The sequence below is a fragment of the Oncorhynchus clarkii genome, chromosome 5, assembly GCF_045791955.1.
Source record: "Oncorhynchus clarkii lewisi isolate Uvic-CL-2024 chromosome 5, UVic_Ocla_1.0, whole genome shotgun sequence".
In the NCBI taxonomy this organism is placed as follows: Eukaryota; Metazoa; Chordata; class Actinopteri; order Salmoniformes; family Salmonidae; genus Oncorhynchus; species Oncorhynchus clarkii.
The window spans coordinates 4,212,633-4,225,772 of record NC_092151.1 but is presented as its reverse complement, the minus strand read 5'-3'; the positions used below and the strand labels follow the sequence as shown (position 1 = coordinate 4,225,772).

Below are 13,140 nucleotides of genomic sequence, written 5' to 3'. Positions count from 1 at the left end.
AATATTAATGTGTTTATAGTGATGTGAATATTAATGTGTTTATAGTGATGTGAATATTAATGTGGTTATAGTGATGTGAATATTAATGTGTTTATAGTGATGTGAATATTAATGTAGTTATATTGGTGTGAATATTAATGTGGTTATAGTGGTGTGAATATTAATGTGTTTATATTGGTGTGAATATTAATGTGTTTATATTGGTGTGAATATTAATGTGTTTATAGTGATGTGAATATTAATGTAGTTATATTGGTGTGAATATTAATGTGTTTATATTGGTGTGAATATTAATGTGTTTATAGTGATGTGAATATTAATGTGTTTATATTGGTGTGAATATTAATGTGGTTATATTGTGTATATATATTGATGTATTTATATGTATGTATGATACAGTGTCATCTGTGAAAGAGACCTTGGTCTCTGCATGACTCTGTCAAAACAAAAGGTAAATCAAACAAAACATCTGCTATAGTGACTGAGGTAAAACATGTCCAGACATGTATAGTGAAATGCTTGAAAGCACCCAAGTCTTCCTGTGAGGTCGCTGTGAGTAGAACATGATGTACTCATTGGACAAAGCATGAATTCATCATGAATGATATTTCACTGCATTACAATTATACCCAGTGTCCCACTCCCACCTTACTGTCATATACTATAGGAGTTAGTCTCCGAACCCAGAACAAAATCTTATTGGCGGTAGAATATCTCTGCCAAGAGGAGTTAGTCTCCGAACCCAGAACAAAATCTTATTGGCGGTAGAATATCTCTGCATGAGGAGTTAGCTATTGTAGCCTACCTGGCAACACACGTAGGTCTGCGTCGCTGCCGGTGCGGGCGCTGCCAGGGTTGTCTGCCAGGCAGCGGTAGGTGGCAGAGTCTGGTGGCTGGACTTTGCTAACCTGGAGCGATCCGGAGGGCAGTACCACCACTCTGCTCTCTGGGGTTAAGGTGAGTGGCAGGTCCTCTCTGTTCTTCTGCCAGCGTACCACGGGCATGGGATCACCAGTCACCTCACAGCGCAGCAGGGCCGTGTCACCCAGGTAGGAGGACACTGACTCTGTAGGGACCACAAGCTTCAACGGACCTGAAAGGAGAGAGAGAGACAGTGGTTTAGTCACGGGCTCTGTAGGGACCAGCTTCAACGGACCTGGTGGGAGAGAGAGAGACAGTGATTTAGTCACGGACTCTGTAGGGACCAGCTTCAACGGACCTGGTGGGAGAGAGAGAGACAGTGGTTTAGTCACGGACTCTGTGGGGACCAGCTTCAACGGACCTGGTGGGAGAGAGAGAGACAGTGGTTTAGTCACGGACTCTGTAGGGACCAGCTTCAACGGACCTGGTGGGAGAGAGAGAGACAATGGTTTAGTCACGGACTCTGTAGGGACCAGCTTCAACGGACCTGGTGGGAGAGAGAGAGACAGTGGTTTAGATGACACTGAGAAGAGAGAAAGACAGAGAGAGAGAGACAGAGAGAGAGACAGAGAGAGAGAGAGGAGAGAGAGAGAGAGAGAGAGAGAGAGAGAGACAGAGAGAGAGACAGAGAGAGAGAGAGGAGAGAGAGAGAGAGAGAGAGAGAGAGAGAGAGAGAGAGACAGTGGTTTAGATGACACTGAGAAGAGAGAAAGACAGAGAGAGAGAGACAGAGAGAGAGAGAGAGAGAGAGAGAGAGAGAGGTCATGATCAGATGAGCTCCTGCATTTTTCAGCATTTTCTTTAAAAAAGATAGATTAGGAGTTAGATAAACTTGGATTTTCTTTTGTCAAGAACACATACTGGATGCTACCCTCTTCAACGTAACCCCTACTTCAAATCACAACTTAAAAACTACTACCTGATTTTGGTCGGAATTACGGAATCACCTGGAAGGTTCACAACTACCAAGGATTATTATTCTATACAGCAAATTCTCTGGAAAACAACAGAAACCTGAAAACACAACCCAACCTGGAACTGAGTGAGTAATGTTTAGTCTGAAACTATATTTTATTTCCAAAAGCCAAGAAGAAAAATACACAACATTACTTTATAAGGACTGAATGCTAACATAATTCTACCAAGCTTGATACAGCTTCAACTAGCACTGACGTGTCAAGTGAGAAGTGTCAAAGCCCATTAGCCCAACAATGGCAGGAGAGTCACACAGTCCACACCAACCAAATGGAGAGGCCTTAGAAGCTCCCTCCCGCTGTTCAGAGGTAATTAAAATACAGTACCCTGTGCATGTAAAGAATGATAAGGCAAGAAAAGATTACAAAATGAAGCTCCTTATGGAAAATCAAGAGACACTTTTTGCTGACTATTACAAAAATGGCAACATCAGCAACCTCATCTTCCACACAAACCATCCCCTGGCATGGCAGAGTGCCATATTAGCACACTACCCCTTGTTAAGAGAGGGGGGGTTAACGAGGGGTGGAAACTCAGGATACTAGACAACAAGGACTCTGAGTCAGCTAATATAAACCTCTATAAGTCCGGAACAGTAATGGTACAGGGTAACCCCAGACAGTTTCAGCTGGACTTTCACCAAATAAAAGAATCAGCCCAGCAGGAGAAGCTCTCCCTTGATAAAGATACCCCTACCCCGAGCGGGTCAGACCAGACCTCTTCATTATATAACCCCACAGATGAGCAACCCCCAGCGGAGAGTCAACCTCCCAGCACAGATTACCACTCTCTCATTGAAATGAAGGACAAATTCACCCAGCTGTAGGTAAGGCAGGTGGAGCTGGAACAGCAGGTGATTACACTCCAGTCAGCACAGACCCAGACAACAGTCCAGCACAACAACACCCCCTTAACCAGACCCGGAGAGCTGGAGGTGGACAGAGACATATCTGCACTCTGGACAGTGGTGAGACAACTTCAACAGGAGAAAGAGCAGGATCAGGAGAAGAACAGAGCACTAGAGGAGAGGATCAGACTGCTGGTGGAGGAGAGGTTGAGGGGGATGGAGGAGAGGGTGAGGGGGACGGAGGAGAGGTTGAGGGGGATGGTGTGTGACAGAGAACAACCCACTAGAGAGGTGGCCACCCCCACAGAGAAGCCAGCAGAACAGCCCACCGCAGCACCCGACAAAAGTCTCGACACCACAGCAGAACAGTCCACACCAGACCCTGACCATAGAGCCGACATCACAGCAGAACAGACAAAAGAAAAACCCCAAACCCAGCGGCTCTCACCCCCTCTGAGCACCCCCCCCCTGTCAGCCACCCTGATAGCCCTTCTGACAACCCCCCCCACACCCACTGAGGACAAACACAAGACACAGAGTGACCTCCTTATGGACTCAAATGGGAAATATATAGAATTTTAAAAAAACTTTTCCCAAACACAGTGTGTCTAAACTCTGGTGTCCAAACACCCAGCGTGCCCTAGACCTTCTGTCTGAGGACCAATTAGGCTCACCTAGCCACATAATAATACACACAGGCACAAACGACAGCAGGAAAGGGTGGCCACAGCACTGAAGGGAGTGATTGAAAAGGCTTCTTCTACTTTCCCCAACGCACAAGTGGTTATCTCCACCCTGCTACCACGAAAAGACTTCCACCCTGTTACCATACAGCGGGTAAACGCAAGTATTTCCCGTGACTGTGCCTCAAAACCAAATGTTTTCCTGGCCCACCACTCCACCCTGGACAAGAACAGCGTCTATGACCAGGTCCACCTCTACAAGGCAGCAGTGCCCACCTTTGTCCGAACCCTAAAGGACATCGCTCTCAAACGTATCCCCAACACTTCACACAGGAGCAACAGATCAATAGACACCCCACCCAGACCAGCGATACACCCTCCAAGACCTGCAGGACCCCCCACCCCCTGGACCTACACAGAGGACCCACGCCAAGATGACTTACATCCAAACCACAGCACCCCCAGACACATCCACACCCCCACCCCAAACAATCAACCATGTGAACCATGCCCACACCCCATTTAGGCCCCCTCAGATCAGACCTATGCCACTCTTGCCCACCCCATGCACCCCACCCCCACAAAGAGGGCCTCAACATGGAAATCAAACATACGCCCAGGTAGTGAGCGGGCAAACAGGCCCAACCCCCACTCTTCATCTGCCTTTGGCCTAAAGAGCAGGAACCCGGACTTCACCAAAGAAATTGGTAATACAGACATTGTCATCCTGCAAGAAACCTGGTATGGAGGAGACGGACCCACTGGTTGCCCTCTAGGTTACAGAGAGCTGGTAGTCCCATCCACCACACTACCAGGTGTGAAACAGGGAAGGGACTCGGGGGGTATGCTAATTTGGTATAGAGTAGACCTAACTCACTCCATTAAATTAATCAAAACAGGAACATTTTACATTTGGCTAAAAATTCAAAAGGAAATGATCTTAACAGAGAAAAATGTCCTCCTGTGTGCTACCTATATCCCCCCACTAGAATCCCCATACTTTAATGAAGACAGCTTCTCCATCCTGGAGGGGGAAATCAATCATTTCCAGGCCCAGGGACATGTACTAGTCTGTGGCGACCTAAATGCCAGAACTGAACAAGAACCTGACACAATCAGCACACAGGGGGACAAACACCTGCCTGCAGGTGACAGCATTCCCTCACCCATATGCCCCCCTAGGCACAACTATGACAACATAACCAACAAAAACGGGTCACAACTCCTGCAGCTCTGTCGCACGCTGGGTATGTACATAGTCAACGGTAGGCTTGAAGGGGACTCCTATGGTAGGTACACCTATAGCTCATCTCTTGGCAGTAGTACTGTAGACTACTTTATCACCGACCTCAACCCAGAGTCTCTCAGAGCGTTCACAGTCAGCCCACTGACACCCCTATCAGACCACAGCAAAATCACAGTCTACTTGAACAGAGCAATACTCAATCACGAAAAAGCCGAAGGAACTGAGTAACATTAAGAAATACTATAGATGGAAGGAATGCAGTTTGGAAACCTACCAAAAAACAATTAGGCAACAACAAATGCAATCCCTTCTAGACAATTTCCTGGGTAAAAAGTTCCACTGCAATAGTGAAGGTGTAAACTTGGCAGTAGAAAATCTTAAGAGTATATTTGACCTCTCAGCTTCCCTATCAAATCTAAAAATCTCAAATAGAAAACCGAAGAAAATGAACAACAATGACAAATGGTTTGATGAAGAATGCAAAAATCTAAGAAAGAAATTGAGAAACCTGTCCAACCAAAAACACAGAGACCCGGAATACCTGAGTCTACGCCTTCACTATGGTGAATCACTAAAACAATACAGAAATACACTACGGAAAAAGAAGGAACAGCACGTCATAAATCAGCTCAATGTAATTGAAGAATCCATAGACTCTAACCACTTCTGGGAAAATTGGAAAACACTAAACAAACAACAACACGAAGAATTATCTATCCAAAATGGAGATGTATGGGTAAACCACTTCTCCAATCTTTTTGGCTCTATAACAAAGAATAAAGAGCAAAAACATATACATGATCAAATACAAATCTTAGAATCAACGATTAAAGACTACCAGAACCCACTGGATTCGCCAATTACCTTGAACGAGTTACAGGACGAAATAAAAACCCTCCAACCCAAAAAGGCCTGTGGTGTTGATGGTATCATTAATGAAATGATCAAATATACAGACAACAACTTCCAATTGGTTATACTAAAACTCTTTAACATCATCCTTAGCTCAGGCATCTTCCCCAATATTTGGAACCAAGGACTGATCACCCCAATCCTCAAAAGTGTAGACAAATTTGACCAAAATAACTACCGTGGAATATGCGACAACAGTAACCTTGGGAAAATCCTCTGCATTATCATTAACAGCAGACTCGTACATTTCCTCAATGAAAACAATGTACTGAGCAAATGTCAAATTGGCTTTTTACCAAATTACCGTACAACAGACCATGTATTCACCCTGCACACCCTAATTGACAACCAAACAAACCGAAACAAAGGCAAAGTCTTCTCATGCTTTGTTGATTTCAAAAAAGCCTTTGACTCAATTTGGCATGAGGGTCTGCTATACAAATTGATGGAAAGTGGTGTTGGGGGTAAAACATACGACATTATAAAATCCATGTACACAAACAACAAGTGTGCGGTTAAAATGGGCAAAAAAGACACACATTTCTTCACACAGGGTCGAGGGGTGAGACAGGGATGCAGCTTAAGCCCCACCCTCTTCAACATATACATCAACGAATTGGCACGGGCACTAGAAAAGTCTGCAGCACCCGGCCTCACCCTACTAGAATCCGAAGTCAAATGTCTACTGTTTGCTGATGATCTGGTGCTTCTGTCACCAACCAAGGAGGGCCTACAGCAGCACCTAGATCTTCTGCACAGATTCTGTCAGACCTGGGCCCTGACAGTAAATCTCAGTAAGACCAAAATGATGGTGTTCCAAAAAATGTCCAATTGCCAGGACCACAAATACAAATTCCATCTAGACACTGTTGCCCTAGAGCACACAAAAAACGATACATACCTTGGCCTAAACATCAGCGCCACAGGTAACTTCCACAAAGCTGTGAACGATCTGAGAGACAAGGCAAGAAGGGAATTCTATGCCATCAAAAGGAACATACATTTCAACATACCAATTAGGATTTGGCTAAAAATACTTGAATCAGTCATAGAGCCCATTGCCCTTTACGGTTGTGAGGTCTGGGGTCTGCTCACCAACCAAGACTTCACAAAATTGGACAAACACCAAATTGAGACTCTGCATGCAGAATTCTGCAAACATATCCTCTGTGTACAACGTAGAACACCAAATAATGCATGCAGAGCAGAATTAGGCCGATACCCACTAATTATCAAAATCCTGAAAAGAGCTGTTAAATTCTACAACCACCTAAAAGGAAGCGATTCCCAAACCTTACATAACAAAGCCATCACCTACAGAGAGATGAACCTGGAGAAGAGTCCCCTAAGCAAGCTGGTCCTGGGGCTCTGTTCACAAACACAAACACACCCCTTTAGAGCCCCAGGACAGCAGCACAATTAGACCCAACCAAATCATGAGAAAACAAAAAGATAATTACTTGACACATTGGAAAGAATTAACAAAAAAACAGAGCAAACTAGAATGCTATTTGGCCCTAAACAGAGAGTACACAGTGGCAGAATACCTGACCACTGTGACTGACCCAAATTTAAGGAAAGCTTTGACTATGTACAGACTTTGTGAGCATAGCTTTGCTATTGAGAAAGGCCGCCGTAGACAGACCTGGCTCTCAAGAAAAGACAGGCTATGTGCTCACTGCCCACAAAATGAGGTGGAAACTGAGCTGCACTTCCTAACCTCCTGTCCAACGTATGACCATATTAGAGATACATATTTCCCTCAGATAACACAGATCCACAAAGAATTCGAAAACAAATCCAATTTTGATAAACTCCCATATCTACTGGGTGAAATTCCACAGTGTGCCATCACAGCAGCAAGATTTGTGACCTGTTACCACAAGAAAAGGGCAACCAGTGAAGAACAAACACCATTGTAAATACAACCCATATTTATGCTTATTTATTTTATCTTGTGTACTTATTTTGGTCTTCTTCTGATGATTCATTGAACTCTGAGAGACCTCGGCGCTTGTGCTAATTAGTAGGATAACTATAAATATGGTATGTCGCGTTAGCCCCTGTCCAACAGACGAGAGGCTACGATCCATCCTTCACAATGTGTTGCAAAATATGTCCCAAAATGGATCTAATATATTTCTGAGATCCGTCCAACACACATTTTAATAAACCCATCCTATTGATTTCAATAAACCCATCCTATTGATTTCAATAAACCCATCCTATTGATTTCAATAAGCCCATCCTATTGTTTTCAATAAACTGGCTAACGACTATGATTCAATAAATTCAACACAACATATTTTGTTTTATGTTTTTCAATCAATATACCCAACTTCCTGTATGTATTTCAATGAATATACCCAACTTCCTGTATGTATTTCAATCAATATACCCAACTTCCTGTATGTATTTCAATGAATATACCCAACGTCATGTATGTAATTCAATCAACATACCCAACCTACTGTATGTATTTCAATGAATATACACAACCTACTGTATGTATTTCAATCAATATACCCAACCTACTGTATGTATTTCCAATTAATATGCCCAACCTACTGTAAGTATGTCATTACACCCAGCCTATTCAATATACCCAGTTTATTCCAATATACCCAGCCTATTCCAATATACCCAGCCTATTCCAATATACCCAGCCTATTGCAATATACCCAGCCTATTCCAATATACCCAGCATATTACAATATATCCAGCCTATTCCAATATACCCAGTTTATTCCAATATACCCAGCCTATTCCAATATACCCAGCCTATTCCAATATACCCAGCCTATTCCAATATACCCAGTTTATTCCAATATACCCAGCCTATTCCAATATACCCAGCCTATTCCAATATACCCAGCCTATTGCAATATACCCAGCCTATTCCAATATACCCAGCCTATTCCAATATACCCAGCCTATTCCAATATACCCAGCCTATTACAATATATCCAGTTTATTCCAATATACCAAGCTTATTCCAATATACCCAGCCTATTCCAATATACCCAGTTTATTCCAATATACCCAGCATATTCCAATATATCCACCCTATTCCAATATACCCAGCCTATTCCAATATACCCAGTTTATTCCAATATACCCAGCCTATTCCTATATACCCAGTCTATTCCAATATACCCAGCCTATTCCAATATACCCAGCCTATTCCAATATACCCATCCTATTCCAATATACCCAGCCTATTCCAATATACCCAGCCTATTCCAATATACCCAGCCTATTACAATATATCCAGTATATTCCAAAATACCGAGCTTATTCCAATATACCCAGCCTATTCCAATATACCCAGTTTATTCCAATATACCCAGCATTTTCCAATATATCCACCCTATTCCAATATACCCAGCCTATTCCAATATACCCAGTTTATTCCAATATACCCAGCCTATTCCTATATACCCAGCCTATTCCAATATACCCAGTTTATTCCAATATACCCAGCCTATTCCTATATACCCAGTTTATTCCAATATACCCAGCCTATTCCAATATACCCAGCCTATTCCAATATACCCAGCATATTACAATATATCCAGTTTATTCCAATATACCCAGCCTATTCCAATATACCCAGCCTCGATCTACTACGCTTCATTTGTAATTCACCTGTCATGGTTTCGCCGCCGGAGTAAATTCTAGGCTCGTTATATAATTATACAATCAAACTTGAAAACATGCAAAAAAATAAAAGCAGTAGATATCTCCACAGTATACTATATCATCGCCGTTGGATCGTTGTCCAATTTACTCTAGAATCCCCCCCCTGTCAATCTACATAACAAACAGTCCTGCTGTGTTGATAGGCAGCACCATTAAGCAGGATAGGTATCTCCAGCAGGGTGGAGAGATGTGAGATTAAGAAAAGCCCTTAAAGTGGTTATTACAAAGGGATGACAGCTCTGGGTGGGAGAGGTTAGTGTGTCAGGAAACAGAAAAAAAATGGCTCCCTGCTCTCATTACAGGGCACTACTTTGATCCAGAGCCACACAGGGCAATCTATCGCTCCCTACCCCTTTAAAAACCTCCTCTCCAATCACGGGCTCTGGTCGAAAGTAGTGTACTGTAAAGGGAAGAGGGCACCGTTTGGTACGCGGCCCTCAGTGAAAGTTCCTAAAAGCCTGTCTGTCTCATTAGTGATACACTGAAAGGGGATTCAGACTTTAAGCCACTTTGAATGTACCTCCTCCCCAGCCTCCAACACTAATCTAACGGATCATTACAATGGAAAGGCAGGCCTCCCATCCTCCTCCCCACCCTCCACCACTAATCTACCGGATCAATACAATGGAAAGGCAGGCCTCCCACCCTCCTCCCCACCCTCCACCACTAATCTACCGGATCATTACAATGGAAAGGCAGGCCTCCCACCCTCCTCCCCACCCTCCACCACTAATCTACCGGATCATTACAATGGAAAGGCAGGCCTCCCACCCTCCTCCCCACCCTCCACCACTAATCTACCGGATCATTACAATGGAAAGGCAGGCCTCCCACCCTCCTCCCCACCCTCCACCACTAATCTACCGGATCATTACAATGGAAAGGCAGGCCTCCCACCCTCCTCCCCTCCCTCCACCACTAGTCTACCGGATCATTTCAATGGAAAGGCAGGCCTCCCACCCTCCTCCCCACCCTCCACCACTAATCTACCGGATCATTACAATGGAAAGGCAGGCCTCCCACCCTCCTCCCCACCCTCCACCACTAATCTACCGGATCATTACAATGGAAAGGCAGGCCTCCCACCCTCTGCCACTAATCTACCAGATCATTTTAATAGAAAGGGAGGCCTCCCACCCTCCTCCCCTCCCTCCACCACTAATTCATTGGATCATTTCAATGGAAAGGCAGGCCTCCCACCCTCCTCCCCACCCTCCTCCACTAATCTACCGGATCATTTCAATAGAAAGGGAGGCCTCCCACCCTCCTCCCCACCCTCCTCCCCACCCTCCACCACTAATCTACCGGATCATTTCAATAGAAAGGGAGGCCTCCCACCCTCCTCCCCACCCTCCTCCCCACCCTCCTCCCCTCCCTCCACCACTAATCTACCGGATAATTTCAATAGAAAGGCAGGCATCCCACCCTCCTCCCCACCCTCCTCCCCACCCTCCACCACTAATTCATTGGATCATTTCAATAGAAAGGGAGGCCTCCCACCCTCCTCCCCACCCTCCTCCCCACCCTCCACCACTAATCTACCGGATAATTTCAATAGAAAGGCAGGCCTCCCACCCTCCTCCCCACCCTCCTCCCCACCCTCCACCACTAATTCATTGGATCATTTCAATGGAAAGGCAGGCCTCCCACCCTTCTACCCACCCTCCTCCCCACCCTCCACCACTAATTCATTGGATAATTTCAATGGAAAGGGAGGCCTCCCACCCTCCTCCCCACCCTCCTCCCCACCCTCCTCCACTAATTCATTGGATCATTTCAATGGAAAGGCAGGCCTCCCACCCTCCTCCCCACCCTCCACCACTAATCTACCGGATCATTTCAATAGAAAGGGAGGCCTCCCACCCTCCTCCCCACCCTCCTCCCCACCCTCCACCACTAATCTACCGGATCATTTCAATGGAAAGGGAGGCCTGTTACCTGGTCCTCGCCCAAGTCTCTCACCGTCTCTATTTATATGCCCCTAAGTCCCTCTCTCTCTCTGTCTCTCTCTCTCTCCCCATGTCTCTCTCTCTGTCTCTCTCTCTGTCTCTCTCTCTCTCTCTCTCTCTCTCTATCTCTCCATCTCTCTCTCTCTCTCTCCATCTCTCCATCTCTCCCTCTCTCTATCTCTCCCTCTCTCTCTCTCATGACCTCACGCAGATCCCCATGTTCTGCGTGAGAGAATAACTTATTCTGTGTCTGCCCCAGGTACTGTCTATCGTACAATGTGATTATAGAGGAAACATTGTATCAGTGTGTTGTGCATGTCCAGGTTTTTCCCCTGTGGTTTAACGTCTGTGGTGCCCTGACCTCTAGAATTTCTGTGACAGAAACTCAAAATCCTGATTAAATCTGTACAAATCCTCTTAACATTGAAAGAGCTTCCCCTAAAACCTTTGAAACATGAGGTAACACATCCAAGGGTTGCAAAGTGCACTGGGAATCCATACACTGGGAGCCATACTATAGATGGCTCTACACAGGGCTCTACAGATGGCTCTATACAGAGCTCTACACAGGGCTCTACACAGGGCTCAACACAGGGCTCTACAGATGACTCTACACCAGGCTCTATACAGAGCTCTACACAGGGCTCTACACAGGGCTCAACACAGGGCTCTACAGATAGCTCTATACAGGGCTCTACAGATGGCTCTATACAGAGCTCTACACAGGGCTCTACACAGGGCTCTACAGATGGCTCTACACGGGGCTCTACTCTGGGCTCTACAGATGGCTCTATACAGGGCTCTAAAGATGGCTCTATACAGGGCTATACAGATGCCTCTATACAGGGCTATACAGATGGCTCTATACAGGGCTCTACACATGGCTCTACAGATGGCTCTACACAGGGCTCTACTCAGGGCTCTACAGATGGCTCTATACAGGGCTCTACACAGGGCTCTACAGATGGCTCTATACAGGGCTCTAAACAGGGCTCTACAGATGGCTCTATACAGGGCTCTACAGATGGCTCTATACAGGGCTCTACAGATGGCTCCACACAGGGCTCTACAGATAACTCTATACAGGGCTCTACAGATGGCTCTATACACGGCTCAACAGATGGCTCTACACAGGGCTCTACAGATAGCTCTATACAGGGCTCTAAAGATGGCTCTATACAGAGCTCTACACAGGGCTCTACAGATGGCTCTATACAGGGCTCTACAGATGGCTCTATTCAGGGCTATGCACAGGGCTCTACAGATGGCTCTATACAGGGCTCTACACAGGGCTCTATTCAGGGCTCTACAGATGGCTCTATACAGGGCTCTAAAGATGGCTCTATACAGGGATATACAGATGCCTCTATACAGGGCTCTACAGGTGGCTCTACACAGGGCTCTACACAGGGCTCTATAGATGGCTCTATGCAGGGCTCTACAGATGGCTCTATTCAGGGCTCTACAGATGGCTCTATTCAGGGCTCTACACAGGGCTCTACAGATGGCTCTATACAGGGTTCTACACAGGGCTCTACACAGGGCTCTATTCAGAGCTATACAGATGGCTATATTCAGGGCTCCACATATGGCTCTATTCAGGGCTCTAAAGATGGCTATATACAGGGCTCTACAGATGGCTATATTCAGGGCTCTACAGATGGCTCTATTCAGGGCTCTCCACAGGGCTCGACACAGGGCTCTATACAGGGCTCTACACAGGGCACTATAGATGGCTCTATACAGGGCTCTACACAGGGCTATATACAGGACTCTACACAATGCTCTATACAGGGCTCTACAGAGTGCTCTACACATGGCTCTATACAGAGCTCTACACAGGGCTCTATACGGGGCTCTATACAGGGCACTATAGATGGCTCTATTCAGGGCTCTAAAGATGGC

General features: G+C 45.5%; 1 protein-coding gene across 1 annotated transcript in view; it reads right to left on the bottom strand.

The window, feature by feature from the left end:
- LOC139409827 (netrin receptor DCC-like) overlaps window positions 1-13,140 on the bottom strand; it is a 567,888-nt gene that overhangs the window by 319,795 nt on the left and 234,953 nt on the right. The window contains exon 4 of the mRNA XM_071155214.1: window positions 806-1,093. Within this exon, the coding sequence (XP_071011315.1) occupies window positions 806-1,093 (288 nt within the window). The remainder of the gene's footprint in view (window positions 1-805; window positions 1,094-13,140) is intronic.